General features: G+C 42.1%; 1 protein-coding gene across 1 annotated transcript; it reads right to left on the reverse strand.

Moving 5' to 3' along the window:
• Positions 1 to 1,267: 1,267 nt before the first annotated feature.
• gfod1 (glucose-fructose oxidoreductase domain containing 1) lies at positions 1,268 to 19,144 on the reverse strand. The gene is made up of 3 exons (XM_086065871.1): positions 18,427 to 19,144; positions 5,884 to 6,077; positions 1,268 to 5,280 (listed from the first exon to the last, which is right to left on the reverse strand). The coding sequence occupies exons 1-3, from the start codon at positions 18,677 to 18,679 to the stop codon at positions 4,552 to 4,554; spliced, it is 1,176 nt and encodes a 391-aa protein (XP_085921997.1). The 5' UTR covers positions 18,680 to 19,144; the 3' UTR covers positions 1,268 to 4,551.
• Between the last annotated feature and the right edge of the window lie 408 nt (positions 19,145 to 19,552).

The following is a 19,552-nucleotide window of genomic DNA, read 5'->3' on the forward strand; positions in this document are numbered from 1 at the left end:
AAACATAAACAAGAAGACTTCAGACATTTTACAAAATGCCTTACATGCATAAATATGCTTAATGATGTTTACAGGACGAAACTTGTATATTTTTTTAATTTAAAAAAATTATAACTGTAATTAAACAAAATACGCCTCTGCGAAATCTAATATTGTGGTCTAAGGAACTGAGGGATAAAATAAAAGGGGGGTATTCAAAGCAGCACATACCATCCACTTTTTTTTTTACTTGTTAAAAAATAGTAACCACCCCGCCACAACCCCCACCCCCGCCCCTATATTAACTACCTAGGAGGAGTATATGTCTAATCTGTACCTCGTATACCGTATAGTTTATACAGTAGTCTGTTCGCGAGATGGGAGGAGCAAGATGGCCGCCCTGTCGCTTCAACGGCTTGCACGGGCGTGTATGGGCTATCGGCTATCCAGTCATATATTCAGATCAGTGACTTGTAGTATATGCGGTAGACATCAGATTTTACTTCCCCAAATCCACCCTTCACCATATACAAATTAGCAATAATAATTTAATTAATAACATTAATTAATAATTTAATGGAGGAAAAGAGACCTCAACTGTACCATACTGTATCTGTAATAATGACAGCAATGTGGATGTTTATCTAAATTAAAATTCCATACACAACAGGTGTTCAGATTTACACGCTCGTCAAAATTGCAATAGTTACCAAGGTTACTTTTTGAGTGTAGCGTTACTATGTGTGTAAAGGGGGGGGGGGGGGGGCAGCAACATGACTTTTAGTTGCTAAGTAACAGTTTCTGCCACAAAAGAAGCATTTCTTTTGAGCTTGTGTTCTCAATTAACAAGTTGAAGCCTTTCACAACACATCTACAGTGCATTGCCTTTTCCCCCCTGAAATGTTTGTTAATGGCGACAAAGTGTTACTTTCAATCTTAAACCTTTTCAAATTACAACGCAACTTTGAGATACATTATCATATTGTATGAATGATGTCCTTTTTAAAATAGATGATGATGTTTTGAAGGGAAAAAAAAGCTTATACTTCATTTTTTTTAAATCTATGACTATGTATAAATAAATTAGTTTTTTGCAGTAGCACATATTAAATCAAAGTATTTCATTAAAGGAGTGAGATTGGTTTTACACCTTGGAAATGTGCTCACACTTGATGGGTGAGGTCAAAAAACACATAGTTGAACTCGAGTACATTAAAGTATTTAAAAATATGGTGTGATTGTCTGTGTGTGAAAGAGTGTGTAAAAATGACACACCTTAAAGACCAGGGTGTTTCAAACAATTCTATTTTATAGACGGGAAATATAGGGCCCAGCTTATATTGTCCCACATCCTGTAAACTGCATTTCAAGCCATGTAGTTTCAGCAGCATACAACAAACAATAAATACCTGGCAATACTCATGAAAACAGATTCCAGTTATTATTATTATTTTACAAATAAAATACATACAGTACTTCTTATTTTGACAAACGTTGTTCCTTTGATAATATAACCATATGTATATTTTTCAGTAGTTGTTACATAGCTAATAATGACGATGATAATGACGTTTAAGAAAATGAAACCACACAGAGGAAGCGAGATGCATAAAAAGAAGTCGCTTTGTAGCTTGTGCGTAAAAAAAGATGCGTCGTCGTTTGGCTGACGTTTTGGGAAATCTTAGGCGTGAGTCATATGTCAATTTGAAACCTTTGAGAAATGTGTAAAAATCTCTTCGGCTGCTCACTGTTCAAAACATTACCCAATTGTATACTGCACATTTGGTACATACGTAAAATCACTCCAGTAACATAGAGATGTATTAAGACTTTTGGAAATTCTTATTTGAAATAAAGTAAAATGTCAAATGTGTCGTCTGCCTGATCACATATTGGAAGTGAGGGCAGTAAAGCCCTGACACAAAATACACAGACACACAAAAACAAAATATCTTGGAATGGATATATATATATAAAAGGGGTCAAAAAACGTACACATTTAATCTTTGACATTAGCATCAACCATCTTGAGTCAGATAGTACACTATTTTAAATTAAGTAGGGCCTTTTTACAGCAGAGAGAAAATATAAATAAACAGTCGCGAATGGTAAAATAGTGGAAATCTTGGTTGATGGAAGACTCCTGCGATGAGACTGGAAGCCAATGAACCACATGAAACAATGTTTAAAGAACTACGGAAAAAAATATATATATCTATGTGCCGTCAGAGGTGGCAAATCCAAGTCCAGGACGTAAAAACCCTGCCACAGTTTGGCTTTAGCCCCTGATACTAGCTAGCTAGCTAGCCCCCTAAAAGGTAAACAACCACCATGGGAGATAGCTAGGGAGCTAGCACCTGGGGCTAAAGCCAAAATGGCTTTAACCCCTGATGTTAGCTAGCTCCCTAAAAGGTAAACAAGCACCATGGGAGCTAGCTAGGAGGCTAGCTAGGGGGCTAGCTAGCTCACTAGCCGCTGGGGCTAAAGCCAAACTGTTTGGCTTTAGCCCCTGATGCTGTGTGGCAGGGTTTTACTTTCTGGACCTGGATTTGCCGCCTCAGTGTGCCATTCACATTTCTCCGGAAGACAAGGCAGCAAAGCAAAATAGCGTTTAATACCTTCAATTTGATGAATGCAATGCATAAAACAGTGTACTTGACAATGAACCTAACTACCGACACAACATACAGTAACATATGTACTTCAGTGCAACAGTTTGCCATTGGTTTTTGACTATTCCATTGCATGTGTTAAACAGGCTTTATAAAAAAAATAGGGCACAATTATACTTTTCTTGCAAATGTAAACCAAAATTCCAGAAATAAATACATACCTTATTATAATTTAGCAAGCGATTGAAGCTGGATTTACACTGCATGGTTGAAGTGACACAATTCAGATTTTTGAATCCTAGGTGGCGGCAATTGGATATGTCTTGGTAGCGTGAGGAGACACCCGTGAAATATAATTATCAATAACTGGGTGAGTACCAACAGACCTTCTCAGTCCGTCAAAGACGGACGCCCATTCGCTGACGTTATTGCTATGTTTGTGCAAGCATTGGTTTGATTATTTTACATCAGGCACATTGTTAGACAGCAAGGGGTCCTTTGCTGCGCCATTTTACATCAGGCAGGTTATTGAACAGCTAAGGGGGAAGTCTTGAGTCTGTTGGTCATAGATATAGACACTAGATGTCTCATGATGTAATTGGCAATGTGACCATTGGTCGGCCATCTTAGGACAGGGGACTGCTTTGGTTCGCTGTGTTGTAGTCGGTGGTAAGTCGGATGATATACTCACTTAAATACTCGTAAGTCGTAACTCGCTGAATTCTTGGCAGATTTAAAAATGTATTGCAGACCTTAGTAACGTGGCTATGAGTCAGGCTGAACTTTTGAATTGAATAGTTGTTCGTGTAATCTCTTGTGTCATATCTGACAACAAAAAGTCAAAAAAACGGTTGAGAATTTGGGAGAGTTGAGTAATATACAGTTGTTTTCAAATCTGTGCTCCATTGACTGTAATGTTATGAGTAATGAAGCAGCCCTGTCTCAAGATGGCCGTCCTGTGCTCACGTTTCTTCACATCGGCTCACAGCGCGGACAAGTGTTTATATCTATGCCATTGGCCGTGCGCAGTAGTAGTACGACGTGTACACAACATGAGTGACATAGTGGTTAAAATAATGTTGATGGATTGATGACTACAGTTTGGTTTGGCTTGAAATTTGAGCTGGCAAATCCAGGTCCAGAAACTAAAAACCCTGCCACAGTTTGGCTTTAGCCCTTATCACTAATTGTTTCGGACGTTGTGCTAGCTAGCTAGCTCCCATGGTGCTTGTTTACCTGCTAGGGAGCTAGCTAGCTAGCGCCAGGTGCTAAAGCCAAACTGTGCCAGGGTTTTTACTTTCTGGACCTGGATTTGCCACCTCTGCTTGAAATATTGACCGATTGACGATGACGATATCGATGACAATGCTAAATGACGGACGCTCAAAATTCTTCGACTCGCACACCTCTGCGTGTATCTCCAGTTTAAAATGTGGACGCATATCACATATGTATCAGATATCCGCTAGTACAGACTAGAAATCGGACATACCCCATACAGTCAGTAAATCCGACATAGTCAGAATAATTGGCAATTTGGAATTGTAAATCCAGCCAAAAACTCAAACACTACATCATTTGACCACCGCAGAGGTTAAAGCTCACGAGAAAATCCATCAGCCCAACGATTGATTCTCTTGCGTCACAGCAACGGACACAGAGCACAGACAGAGAGAAGCTGCCTGAAGCGCATCCTTTTTTTTTTTTTCTTAAACATTCACTTGTTAAACCTAGAAAGTACATAGCAACATTACAGCAGCACTGCAATTGTATCTGCAAGGACTTCCTTGGCTGGTCTCACACAAACTCACAGTGTGTGTTGTCTTCCAGACCACTTTGGGAGGTGAGAAGCGCAATACCCCTTTTGGTAATGGTCAACAGCAACAATACATATTTGACAGCACCAAACATACTATTGAGGTCACTGATCACGAGAGCAGTGCATCATAGGGTTCAGATCCTAACAGTAGAGTGACATCCGACTCCGACGCATGGCCTCGCTTATCAAATAAGCCGGGCTGACTTCTGGTTCTTCCGTCATAACCACGATGTTCTGCCACTCCCCGCATTGGTTGGATTTCTTGATGGTGTCCACCACGCAGAGCGCATAAAGACAATCCTCAAAAGTGGCGGCCATCGTCAAAGGCCTGCCGTCCCACGTCCGCCGGTCGTCCTGGTCATGAAAGGCCTGCCGAACAGCCTGGATCATTCGGATCATTCCGGTGAGATACGGAGAAGGGATGTCACTGAAGGCTTTATCTGGTAACGAAGCCTTTTCAAGAGGTGTAGTGTCTTTGAGAAGAAGTTCAGGGCCTCCGCCACCGTTGTTCTTCTGTCCGTACAAGTCCGTCCCCATGACCGATAACCTCCCAACTGTTCCGACGATGATCACTTCTTGTCGGAATTCTCCAGGGACATTGAAGTTGAGTGTGACGGTGCAGCAGGCCCCTCCTTCTAGCACCATCTGGAAGGTGCAAAAGTCGTCGCTGGTGATCTGCCGGATGCCTTGGATGTGGTCCGTCTGTTTGACGAAGGTCTTGAGGAAGCCGTGGACTTTTGCCGCACGTTGGCCTGTCAGGAACGTGAGCAGGTCGATGATGTAACTGCCTACTGAGTGCAGGCCTCCACCTCCCATGAGGTCATCACAACTCCAGTTGTATTTCTTCCCTAGTAGACTGCCACTGTGGACCTTCAAACAATGCCAAAATACATATTTTAGCATGGCAACCTTTTGATTAGCTCCAATCCCGAAACGTTTGAGCAAAGGTTAGAGTTCTGGTCTAGAGTCTAATTCGGTGTCAAACCAAATCATGACGTTAATGATTCTTAAATAAGGGTTCAGTTCTGGAGTCTAATCGTAATCATGACAACGTTACTGATTCTTAGAAGTTCTGCTCTGGTGTCTAATCTGGTTTCAAACCAAATCATGGCGTTACTAATTCTTAAGAGTTCTGTTCTGGAGTGAAATCCTGTGTCAAACCAAATCATGACAATGTTACTAATTCTTAAAAAATTCTTAAACTGATTCTTAGGTGTGGATGAACGTGATTCACAGTCTCACCCTTGCATGCTTAACTATGCTAATTTCCGTTAACCAGTCTATGATGTTGCGCATTATATGTTAGCATTAAGCTAGTGGTCTGGTTGAATTGTTTGCTGTTTCTCTTTGGTGTTGTGGTAAACAAACTAAGTGAGGAAAAACTTGAAGTACACTTTGACTCTTGCTTGGATATGGAATACTTGTGTGGTTCTGGAATGTAACCTCGCGAGGTTCACGACAGTTTGATCATACCTGCGCCTCGCAAACCAGAAGCTCCCCTACGTAGCCTTCCTCCAACAGCTCCTTCATTCGAACAAAGGCCGGCAAGAAGCGAAGAACATTTCCCATAATGCTCAGCAACTTGGGGTAGTACTGGGCAGCAGACATCATTCGGAAGGCATCCAAAGGCGTGGCTGTCCTGTCACAAATCACGTTCTTTCCGATACCTTCAAAAAAAGAGCACAGTTTGGCAGTCGGGGTTAGTACTTTTGATTAACCTGAAAAATTACAGGTCAGGATTTGCAATTGTCCCGCAAATTATGCTGATTAACTAAGCTTTGTGTGAGGGTGGTGAGATCTGGACAAAAGACCAAACCACTAAGTACCCCAAAGATTTTTCATAGATTTAGTAAATAACTTTCAGCAAGGTCTGTGTTTGTCGCATTCAGAATTTCCTCACTGAAGTAAACGTCATCAATCACAGTCACCGATTCTCGGTGGTGGAGAGGGTGGTAGGGGGTGTGTGAAAGTGAAACTTCCCATTCTAATCTGTCATTAGAAGCAATTGTCCAAGCATGGAAACCAATCCCTTTGACCCAGATCTGAGATATACCGAGGAAGAACTGACCCAGCACCCCTCCAACTATCACCCAACCCTTACAGAAACACAAAACACATACAAATGTGTGCTCTATCCATTCCTGTTGCTTATCAAAGCTCAAAAGATGCATTAACTTGTACTGTTTGGTTTGGTCAGTCTGGTTAAACATCTTCATGGGAGACGATGTTTCCACATCTGCGCCTCACTATACGCCTGTTTTGACAGCTGCTGTCACTACACTGTCGTTAATTTTGATGGCGCAGCGTGACAATTCAAGCTAGCAGTCGTCTGGCAACCTTAACGGGGGTGAGTCGTAATGGAGCAGAAAAAAACTCAGCACTACAGCTTGGTCCCCTTACATCAATAATTTAGAGACAGGACATACTGTACGCTGCAAAGCAAGGAGCGATGTGAATGCTTTGAGAGACACCTTGCAGAGATGGAAAAGCACACAGAGTATTATTCGATGAATACACAAACCAATTTCCAAATTGTTTGCTATTATGAAAGTTGTCATTCTAATTTTAACCATTCCGATACGAAAAAAATAGGTTTGTCAGCAGTCTTAGGATGCCTTCAAGTACCTTTGAAGCACACGAAACTGACATCGTGTCAGAGCGGGTGGGTAAACCTCAAAGACTGAAATCCAATCCTGCCGTCTTAAAGAAAATCCAAGTGCTTAATGCAAGCTGTCATATCCAGGAAAGCCTTCACAGGACACGGGTGCGCCAGAAATATCGCTGATATCAAAGGTTGTTTGGTGTCTATATTCAGATATTTCTATTTATGTGAAAATTAACAAAAGGCTGATATGAATTTGAAACCAAATGGTCACCAACCCACGACCACTCCACACAGATCCAACCTAGCAATGCTCATTGTCAATACAAAACTCACTAAACCCGTGAAATGTGCTGCCAAAATAGACACTGATAAACCCTGCTCACTCAGGTGTGCGACTACACAGGTGGCACTCGTTCTCTAAAATGAGCAGAAAAGCGAAGGCCACGCGAAGGCCCAGTTTGTCCACATGGCAGCGTTGTTTCAGACCTTTTGGAACCGGGCTCTAGAGTGGAAAAGATATCAAAACGCGCCGCGTACGTTCTCATGTGGACACCATAAGCGGGATACTCCTTTATGAATGCTCCAATTCGTGATGCGCCAGTCTGTCAACAATGGCGGATAGCCGTGTCGTAGTCGTTTTGCGCAACCTCCCTCACTTTTACAGCAAAATATTCTGCGTGATGTTGTTGTACTGCAATCACCCGCCATTGTCACTTCTCCTGCGTTCGTCTCACTGAACTGTATATACTCCTGAATAGCCGATAGCCGTTGAAGCGACAGGGCGGCCATCTTACTCCTCCCATCTCGCGAGCAGACTACTGTACAAACGATACGTAAACGCACAGATTAGACATACTGTAAATGTATAGGATCGTATGCCGAGAAACGTTTCTTAGGAGGAGTAATATGGCGGCCTCGCGGCTTCAAAAGTCTTGACCTATCGGCTATTCAGATCAGTGGTTCGATTTCTTCGCTGATTCTTCTTCTACGCTTTCCATTAACTCCCTGTGGCTGCGCTATAGCGCCACAAGATTATTTTGAGGATTATTTGCGTCATGACAGTGTGATGAAGCTTTTATGTGACGGTCACAACTCCTCAGTAAGCAGCAGTCAATTTTTTTTTTTACAGAGGAAAAGCTTGTTATATTCCCTGTCTACATTGAGTTACAATTAGAAACGGTTCTATGTCGGTGCCAAGGGACCCGCAGGAAGGACTGAGTGCTTGTTTTAAAGGGAAGCAGCAGAATCAAAGTCACAAGGGAGAGCAGCTGCGTCATTCTAAGTAAAGGCTGACTGCAGTCGAGCGCTTCTCTCGATTGGCTACCATCCAGACCACCTGGCAATGGCTCCAATGTTATCTTCCTGCACACCAATACTCACCGGTCCGGGGTGACATCATACCCTTTGTGAGCGTGTGGCAGAGGGAGTTGAGAACGTGTGTGTTCATAACGCAAGAAATTGGTTGGAAGCGGTAGCTGTAAAGGAAGGCCAGGTTGAGCCCAGATTGTCATATGGCGGAATCATTATTACTCATGTATTTTCGACCTTCTACGTGAGTCAATTCGGATATAAAATCGACCGTCTCTCCAAATGCATCCCTTAGACAACAAAAGGAGGAAATGACCACAGGGGGGAGCCAGGTGGATTAGGAAAGATGCTGAATACGTGACTGGAACAGTCCACGCAAAAGTCATCTGCCAAGCTGCGCGCCAGCATCTGGCCGGCCCGGAGAAGCAAGTCCGGGTGGAGTCTTTTACATTCCTGCATAACAGTTAAAGTCATTGTTTACATTTTAACATGCTAACTTTCAGTTGAAATGAGAACCTGTCAACACACCAGATATGTTTTGCATTCTCTACTTAGTGTTGCATACTATGATTTGTATCTCTAATTGTTTTGTTTTTTCTAGAACTTTGAAATTCTTGATTCCATCTTAAAGTCAATCACACGGAGACAATTGAGCAATTTTCGTGGGTTTTTTTTTCTCCTCAAAGAAGGCACAATCGTTTATATCCCATATCAGAGTGTTATTTAGGTCTGAATAGCAAATGCGGGGGGGGGGGGGGGGGGGGGGTTACCGGCAGGATTAGAGTCTTAATCACAAAGCTCAGACTTCAAGCTTACTTCGTCACTTTCAAACGGCTTTATCATCTGTGTACCAGTAGAAATGACTATAGTGCCACAATATAAGCTTAAGAATGACATGTCCTAGCTGGTCCAACAATATTTCCAGCCACTAAAAGCATGTGATCCGGGTTAGTTATTCTCTTTACTCTGCTTGCTACTGTGTACCAATACGGTATATGGACTTTACGCTTGTGGTCAGCAAAAGCGGGGGGGAAAAAGAAGTAACGCACAAGAATGTAACCTTGGACATTCTCATCCCAAATGTTTAAACAGTGATGTCATCATTTGAGAATGCCTTTGCTTTTTTTGCAAACAACGATCCATCTTGGTGAGATAAAGATTCTTAAAGCTGTTATTGGAAATCGATCAAATTTGATTCATGACGAGTGAGTACAGTATTATATATTTAGAAGCATGGATTTAACCCCATTTTGTGAACTTATTGAAAAACAAATTTTAATTTCAAACCCAGAAGACCTATTCCAAATGATCATGATAAAATGTCACCATAATGCACTTTTATCCAATTACCAAATTTGGTTACTATAGCACAGAAATGGTTAAAATAAATAATATTAATATAATATAAATATTATTTTTTTCTTTCATTATTTTGTTTGAAATAACTAGGAAAAAAATATCATGGCGCATAACACACGATCACACACACACACACACACACACGCACACACACACACGAGACTAGATTAACCAGATAACCCGGTTGCCTTTGAAAGATGTGCTCTCCAACTGCGCATCAAAACAAAGCAAGTAAGAATGATGAAAGGCATTAGTCTCACTCGGCCAGCTTTCCCCTTTCAGTTAATGCCCTTGATTTACTTGACTAGCATTGCTAAAAGTGCTGCCATTAACCCCTGCACCAACCCAGTCCGCCGGAAGATGACGGCGAGATGACTCGCGACCAAAACGGCTTCCATTCCGGGCCGCTCGCGTCGAATGGCCGCGCTAAAAGCATAGCGATAATGGCCGCGCACTCGGCTTGTTTTAAATGACACCATTAGGCTACGCTGTATTGAGTCAAGTGAAACGGAAAAGACCCTGCTTTAAAATGGTCAAAATTGAAGATGTTTTAAGACCAGATCAAATTGAAGACCTCTCTTTTGTTCATGATGCTAACGCTAGCATGGCTAGCTTCTGTTTTACACGCACTGTTGACAAAGTTGTGTTGTGAAACTCAATGTTTGTCGCAAAAATATAAATAATCTACAAACTACATTCACCAACAATAAAATATGAGATTAGAAATTGAGGCTGGCATACTCCATAACTTTGCTAGCATGCTAACTGTCATAAGTCAGCGCAGGGTCCTGAGTACACAAGCAGCATTTCAATAGTGTGGGGTATGGAATATAATAATAATAATATTCCAGATCCACCTAAAAGAGATGAATATGTGATATGAGATTGCGCTTGTCTCCTAATGCTAAAGTGTTAGTGCTCATATTTCTGTGATGTCACGTCAGTTTGTGCTAGCGTGACATTTACGGAACTGTAGGCAAGTACAGTCATTTATGGAACATGGGCTCATGATTGTGTATAGGCTAGCTGTGTTGGTGTTAAAAAAAAAAAAATAAAAAAAAAAAAAAAGTTAAAGATGCAGGACAGTGGCTAATAGTCATGACAAATACGAAAAAAGTTTTTTATCAGGTTCGAACCCCCCCTGTGGTCCTGGGGTCGCCTGGGGTTTAATAAACTGCCGGGCTGCAAGTCCTCTTTTCTAATCACTCGCGCGCACACACACACTGCACCGCAGCCTAATCAGCACACTTGTGCTCACAGCCTACGACATAGACCAGTGAAATGAAACCAACATGGCCCCATGTTATTATCACATTCGTGTTTCTTTATCAGATTGAGGTCAACAAAATGATACATGCCAAATATTGAAAATATGTCTTTGAAATAGTTCTTCTATTCGTTTTTTTTTTTTTTTTGTCGTAGTCATGAGAAGAGAAAAAGGCCACATCGACAATTCCATTTGCTACTTCAGAACCAGAGACAGTGCCATGGAATGATCAATACACATCTCAGTTAGCCAATTATTACATATTCCAGAGCCATGGTTGAGGTCAGAGTCAGACTCTGACTTGTGAGTAAAAAGAATGGGTCCAGCGGACCGCAATAACTTTCAATTGAATGACCCAACTTGACAATTTAGAAGATAAGAGGCGGAAATTCTCTATTGTTTTAATAATTAAAAAGAAAATGCTGTTATAGCTTCATAGATGCAATAAATCAGTACAGTGGAATAAAAAAATAAATCTGAAGCGCCAGTCAAGGGAGTGAGGGCAGCTACAGTTTATGTGAAGTCTTCGAAGCGAAACCAATTTAGAATGTTGATAAGATGCAAGGCAGTTCTAATAAAAAAAAACAATTTCCACATATAAACAAAAATGCTTAGTGGTCTTGTAAAAGAGCTGAATAACCAACTGTGTATCTTTATGTTCTCAGTGGTTCATAATTACAGAAGTTGAATTTATTTAACATGAAATTATCCTCGAGTCCCAACACTGATACGACACCAAAGAGAAAAGACCCAATCTGACATGCTAATTAGATGACAGACCCGCATTACTAATAACAGTAAACTTAAAAACCACGAACATCATTGGGCAGCTGCGTGACATCTTCACCCTGGGGCCCATGACGGCTGCCCTAAATAAGCTTGGTGTGAGGCTCATATCTGTCGGAGACAAAAGAATTTTTGCGAAAAGAGCACACATTGCTGCTTGGTTAAATATGGACTGTTGTCATGGTGATGAAACCCCCTGACACCCTTTCTTTCTGTCAACCACTCAGGTCTAGAAAGGAAAGAGAAGACAAGGAAGAGAGGAAAATGGGATTGCATCATGCGACTGGGTCGTGTTGTATTTGCAGTATACACAGAATGGGGGGAGAAAAAAGCAGTGTCATATTTTTGTTATTTGGTTGTTATTAGCCACCGGACCTGAGGGATGAAATAGGTTAGTGCTAGCTCGGATGAAGCTAGTACAACGCAACGCGGATGGATTTTAGCAAAACAAATCAAGCTAAAATGCAACTAGCGCGTGATATATCAATTTCTGTATCAATATATGAAATTCGCTCTTCAGTAAATTACATCACAGCTCAGGAAAAACTATTTCCCGGCCAGAGGTGGCAAATCCCGGTCCAGAAAGTAAAAACCCTGCCACGGTTTGGCTTTAGCCCCTGACGCTAGCCGGCTAGCTCCTTAGCAGGTAGACGAGCACCATGGGAGCTAGCTAGGGAGCTAGCTGCCCCCTAGCGGGTAAACGAGCACCATGGGAGCTAGCTAGCTAGCATCAGGGGCTAAAGTCAAACTGTGGCAGGGTTTTAACTTTCTGGACCTGGATTTGCCACCTCTGTTCCCATCTCTACCAGTGATCTGTGTTGGAAATGCAAACAAACTAGAGAGTGGAGGGAGAAGCATGAGAGGCATGACAGAAATAAACTGTTATATAAATTAACTGTGAATGTTCGATTTGCCTACTCACCAATTTAGACGTTGGAAAAGGTCACAACTTTGCAGTGTGCTAGCATTGCATCCAATGAGAATACAGTTTCAAAACTCTGATATTTGACTTTTTTTTCTTCTTCTTCTTCTTCTTATCTTACACAATTGAAGTCCAGACAATGACTGTGTACTTGAGTCATGGAAGGCAGCTGGAATGTATTCACGGCCAGACAGAACCACACCAAAGCTTGAGTCATGCACGAGAAGGGCGGAAAGAGATATGATGAAATGTCTCTCCTCCCCATCTTAGTTTTAAGATGGAAGCTATTTTGAATAATACAAGTTTTCATCAGAATTCACCCAACTGTGGGTAACAGGAAATAAAACGGGCCCAGATACAATTTCCTGTCATGGATGAAAAGTTTTACTTTGAACTGAACAATTCGGAAAAAAAAAGAAGATGTTTTCTTCAACATTTGCATATAACCTGAAACATCAGACCGCAATCAGTATCAGCCTGAAAGAGAAAGAAGCCCCCCCCCCCCCCCTCTGCTTGGATATTCATGTTGTCCTTCCCGCCCCATGTGGCCAATTAAAAAAAAACAGAAGCAAGCTGATTCCTGAATGCTGCAACATGAAGGACATCTGCGCCTCATTCTCATTATTATACAGCAGCTTTACCTTCGATACACTGCCGTACATAGTTTACGTCTCCGATGTATCGCAGATTTTTAAGCGAAGGTTGTTTTATGGGTTTTACAGAACACAGTCTAAATTGCATTCAAGTCACAGCTGTTTGAAGGTTTATGATTCCCTTGACATTTTTTGCTCATTTCCGTTAGCCAGTCTCGCGTTATACGGTATACTAACATTAAGCTAGCAAAAAAAAATTACGCAACTAGAATGCAGAGGTGGCAAATCCAGGTTCCAGAAGGTAAAAAAACCCTGCCACCGTTTGGCTTAAGCCCCAGGTGCTAGTTTAGCAAGCTCCCTCGCTAGCTCCCCGGGAGCTAGCCAGCTAGCGAAACCAAACTGTGGCAGTGTTTTTACTTTCTGGACCCGGATTTGACCTTGGCTGCTGCCCTCTGTTATTCGCTACAATCCTAAAATGGTTCCATACACTCAGTATTTAGTAACATAATGCGATCCCTCAACCAAAAAAAAGCCTCAAGTTCACCACTATGCACAACATTTCCTTCTCGCGGGTCCATGGTAAAGAAAGACAAGGCTTAGAAAGGGGCGGCGATCAGGAGGGTTCTCTACTTAATACAAGAATGCTCACTTTGTCAGGCTGCCTGAAAGAGCGTCCCCTGCTCAGCTATTCATCAAACAGACAAAAGCAATTTCACAGGACGGCAAAGCTTTCTCCTCTTTGCACCTCGTTGTCACTCCATCGTCATTTTCTCCGTCTCTGGGGCTTTTTTCGCGAGCATGCTTCCAGAGCAGCCATTAGCATGTAAATAGATATCTGAGACAAACCTGGCTAGGTTTAAACCCAAAAACCTTAAGTGGAAGTTGCTGATAAATGTAAAGCCCGTATCCCACAAAGGGGTGAACATTTGTGATGCTAACGGATGTTGATTTCCTAAACAGTCTCTAAACTGTCTTAATGGTTCTCTAAACACTCTTAATGGTCTTTCTAGTTGCAAGGAAAAAGTTGGTTATAGCAAGCTTGTATGGGAAAATTCCCAAAACTTTCATCCATCATTTTTTTTATACAGCTTGTCTTGATTTGAATCACAGGTCAAATTGACACTTCCAACGAATCACCAACACAACTCAAATTAGGCGTTGGACTGTCCACCTGACCCGGTAAAATGGTTGACAACAAATTACCTCAAGGTCATCTCATACTCTGAAAAAGAAAAAAAGATACACAAAGGTATTTGGGGGTCAGAACATAAAACCAGAAGGTTCATTTGGGGGTAATTTACAGTAAATCTAAGAAATGTCAAAATCAGGATTACTCTTGTCTGGATTATTTTGGTTAATCTGAAACGCGTTTACTCCAAAAACTCCCGGAAGTGCTTTTAAATCGGAGGTTAAAATAAGAGTGCCAAGGATACATTCTTTGACAATTCAATAGATAAAATAAACTCATTCAATTCTCCACCAAAGATTTCAACACCAGTCGGAAATTGCACAACACCATTTTCAGTGAGCACACGTATTTATGATGACACCTACTTGCCCTTTGCGGCCAGATTATAAATAGCTTTTTGGGTAGTCTTCAGAGCAGGTGTTATGACTCCACAGTTTAGTATCTAAAAATGTATCCTCACACAGTATTGCAGAATTTTACTGAATTACACAATACTGCGTATTTTCGACAATGTAGGCTGTGGAATGACTGAATGAATGACTGTTGTGGAAAAGTAGTACACTTCTTCCATGCCTGTTGCTCACTACTGCACAGTGCACGGTACTGAAAGCCCGCTCTACTTCTTCCTCCAGACCACAATATCAAAACAGCAGAAATAGCAACTTATTTTTGCTATGTTACACTTCAGTACTCAGATTCTTACTTGCATCGGACTTACACACATTGCTTGCTTCTTACAACCTGAGCCTCTATGTCGTGAATCCAACAAACCACCTGATATTCAAATATCTTATGGCATCATTCATAAAGCCAGCTAGCCAGAGGTGGCAAATCCAGGTCCAGAAAGTAAAAACCCTGCCACAGTTGGGCTTTAGCCCCATGACGCTAGCTAGCTAGCTCCCTAGCGGGTAACTTGAGCACCATGGGAACTAGCTAGGGAGCTAGCTAGCTAGCATCAGGGGGGCTGAAGTCAAACTGTGGCAGGGTTTGTACTTGACCTGGACTTGCCACCGCTGCAGCTAGCAACACAAGTTTATTTTTAATTTTAGATGGTAAAACGAATGCGCACACACGAAGTGCCGGAAATTTTACACAAGCGTGGAACTGCCATGTGGAGTCAACATTTTTGACTAGTAAGTACGTTCGAACATACAAGGCTAAATGCTAAAAACTTTTTTTTTTTGCATTTGGCCTATATTAGATTAATCCATCCATCCATTTTCTTAACCGCTTACTCCTCACAAGGGTCGTGGGGGTGCTGGAGCCTATCCCAGCTGTATTCGGGCAGTAGGCGGGGTGCACCCTGAGCTGGTTGCCAGCCAATGCAGGGCACCCAGAAACGAAGAACCATTCACTCTCACAATCACACCTAGAGCCCATTTAGAGTGTTCAATTAACCCGCCATGCGTGTCAAATATTATATCAATACCCTTGAAAATTAAGTAAGCATTTTGTATTTGTAATTTTTATGATTTATTATGTCTGAGTCTGTCTGCTAAACGGGATACGCGCATGCAAGTCAATACCTTGAGGCATTAGGAGGGGAAATGCTAAGTTTTTAGCATTTAGCCGACAAATAGGTTTGAACATATTAGTAAATACGTTTGAATGTATTTGCCGGCTAAGTTTTTAGCATTTAGCTAACAAGTACCTTCGAAAGTACGTGCTAATACAAACGTATTTGCAAGTCAAAAATGTTTACTCCACATTCCCGTAGGATTTTGATTTGATAATGAGTCAATTTAATTCGAAGCTTGGCCACAGAATAAATCTAATTTGTTCCCAATTTCATTTCACAGTCCACATCTCTGAAAACAAATAATCCTTTCATCCACATAACTCACACTGACAGAATATGGAAGTCCTAATACGCTCTCATTTAAGAAGCCCTACTTTCACACCAGATATTCTGAGGTCAATCTTTGAACACACCCAGAAAGCTTGAGTGACATCAGACGCCCCCCAGTAATGTCAGAGTAGTGAGGAAGGGAGAATAAAAAGTCAAAGAAATCCCAATGGAAGGAGAGATGTTGTTCAACAAGAACGACCGGTTCGTCGAGAAGTCAAACCCAGCCCAGTAGAACCTGAACAACACGTTAGTGACCTCCTATGATGGATTTCTTGCTCCTTGTCGCCATTACGACCGGCCATATTGTGAGTCTACAGGAATCGGATCGCACGTGCGCCGGCCACATGGAGATCACAATCACACACGCAGCAGGAAGGGAGTCTGCCCCAATTGTGTCACTTCCTGCCTTGACTGTGGGCGTTTAAGAGACATAACGCAATATGTGGATATTGATGTTGCGTGAAGTAACTTGTGACCTCTGACGTCCCAAAATGTCAATACGATTGGACATTGGGGGGAGAAGCTGAGGAGAAAGCAAGATGTCTGGGAAGGAACGGGCAGCAAAAAAAAGCTGCGAGGAAATGAGCAGGGAGGAGGGGGGGTGCGGGGGGACGAGAATGGCCATTGACAAGCAGCTATTCACATGTTGCTGTTTGACTCAAGTTCACAGGGACATGACTGATAATCTGACCCGTGATCAGCAAGCTTGTGCAACGGCGATATCAGCAACTTGACACAAGAACCCCCCATAAAGACACCCAATAAATCACATTTTTTTTATGTATTGTTGGCATGAGCAGATGTTAGTCTAGCCAGCCTGTGATTTAATGCCGTGTAGATATTGACATAAGTGTAGCAACGGGATACGGCGGCCTATTGTACAAGTGGTCCAGTCTCTTGTGTTGGCACTCCGCAGTGTTTAACTCAAGTAAACAAGGCTACAGTGTGGGAATGCACCAAGTGCCAATACAGAAGTCCCCCCACCCACCCCCCCTTTTTTTTTTTACTTACGACACTCTCATGCCCCTGCTGATCTAAATTGAATTTCCTAAATACGGCCAACATGACTTGCAGTTGATATCTAAATCACATGCCTGACTGCGTGTGTGTCCAGACACAGTCATCTGATTTAAAAGAGCTGGGTAATTTTCACATTGGCTGCAGTCACAAGATCAATTTCATGAGTTCCCCTTACATGGCAATGCAATATGGGGAAGAAAAAAAACAAACATTTTATAAAACTGACAATGTAAACTAGCATTTAAAAAAAAAAATCGTCAAACCTGTTTGACAGCAAATTGCTCAACAATGAAAAATTGTAGGACGTTAGCTATAAAACTCATAGTACTGCTAATTCCTGTATTGTTGTATTACAGGCGATACATTTCCGAGCCATTAACTTTTTTTAAATATATTTGTTACACACCCACACATTTCAACAACATTTTAACGTATTAAAACAATTCCTTGATGTCTGTTCTTCCGCGTTCACTCGCGCAGTTCTCCAAATAAGATGTAAAGCATGCTAGCTCGCTTAAAGCTGTTTATTTGACCCTCAAAATTGATGTTAACAATAAAACTGACACACAAACGATATGTAATTAAGCATTTTGTGTAGTTAAACACAAAAATGTTCAACCAAACTTTGGAATTATCATTTAACATTTAGCTTAAGGACAACAACAAATAATGTGAAACACCATTAGCATAGATGCTAACACACCTGCTACATTTATATGTAAATTTGACTTTAAACAGAGTGTATTTGGTCCCACTCTAATCAGAGTAAAATTTACACTTGGAAGAGAGTAAAATATTCGAAATAAATGTTACTCAAAGTATTTTTTTTACTTTGTAGAGTTGAGGAACGAACTCACAACCGTCCGCTCGGGAAACTCGGGCCACTCTACCACCTGAGCTATGCCACCTCAATTATATATAACCACAAAATATAGTTTTTGGTATAGAACAGTATATATCAAGCGAAGCCTTGTCCCCAGCCACACCTTTCTAGTCAAGCACACTGGCTGAAGCTACAGGGCGGTCGTATCGGTCAAACCCCGAGCAGCAGCAGCGGCAGCAGCGGCAGCATCCTCCTCCTCCTGCCTGCCACTCACCATCCCCTCCCGGCCACTCACCCAAGGTTTTGACGGCGATCTGTCGCGTCAGAGGTGGAGGCAGGTTGATGCAAACCAGATCGACGTCCTGGTGCAGCAGTACGTCGTCGATCCGGTTGGTGTAAAACGGGACGTCCATCTCCTTGGCGAGCTCCTCCGCCTCCTCCTGCGTGCGGCCCCAAAGCGCTTTGACGGCGAATCCCTCATTCTTCAGCAGCGGGATGATCACCCTGGCGGTCAGGCTGGTGCCGAACACGCCTACCCCTGGAAGCATGATTCGGCTTGGAAAAAATGTCCGGCGGCGCTTCTGGGAGGTGGGTTTTGCAGAGGCTTTGCGTCAGGTTGGCCATCCACCTGCAGACAAGCGCCCGCCGCTGTGCTGCATTGTCCCACCGGGTACGTGATCGGAAGGGGGTGAACAACCGTAAATATCGGGCTGGAAATAAACCAGCAGATAAGAACAGCAGCCCGCTTGTCCTCTCGCGGTGTCAAAAAGCAAAATAGAAACGCACCATTGCCGCGGTGTTCAGCGCGTCAGTCCGGCGGACTGCACCAAGCGGCGGGCTTGCCTGACACCTTCTCTCGCTTGACGCCAAATAGGCACAACGATGCGTAATGAGAAGTCGTCAAATGTGGCGTAATTGTGATGTAATGGAGCTTCTTGTCCTTAAAGGGATCCTCAGAAGAGGCGGCAGTAGGTAGCAGGCAGCGATGTTGCGGCTTTGAACTGCTTGACAAGCACTTGCTACTTACCGGAAGTTGCTGCTGCTGATGGCATTTCAGAATAAAGACAACAGGGTCGTTTTTTTTGTTGTTGCTTGTTTTGTTTTCTCACACATTTGTTGGCATTCATCAGGAAGTTTTTTTATTTTAAATTATATGGTTGTTCTTGACTAGTTCACATACAGCTAAAAAGGCTAACATTGGCTTTGACATCCTGTTACTGTTTTAATTAAAATGAAATTAATCCATCAAATGAAATTTATTTATAAGTTAAATTACTAATTTACTCATCAATATTTTCAAAATTCAACCCCCCCTCCCTCCCCCCAACCGTGTTTCAGTAAGAAACAGGGTTTGTGAACTTGTGCCAAGCACTTCAACGTATAAATGCTTGTATTAGTGAATTTAGAAAATGTCATCTAAA

This window comes from Leptonotus elevatus, chromosome 21 (genome assembly GCF_054856555.1).
Source record: "Leptonotus elevatus isolate MCC_2025b chromosome 21, RoL_Lele_1.0, whole genome shotgun sequence".
Taxonomy (NCBI): Eukaryota; Metazoa; Chordata; class Actinopteri; order Syngnathiformes; family Syngnathidae; genus Leptonotus; species Leptonotus elevatus.

Coding starts and splice junctions, on each gene's coding strand:
- gfod1 (XM_086065871.1), bottom strand. CDS start 18,679: ATGCTTCCAGGGGTAGGCGTGTTCGGCACCAGCCTGACCGCCAGGGTG. Junction 6,078..18,426: donor GATCGCCGTCAAAACCTTGG/GTGAGTGGCCGG, acceptor CTTTTTTTGAAG/GTATCGGAAAGAACGTGATT. Junction 5,281..5,883: donor TTCTGGTTTGCGAGGCGCAG/GTATGATCAAAC, acceptor CATTGTTTGAAG/GTCCACAGTGGCAGTCTACT.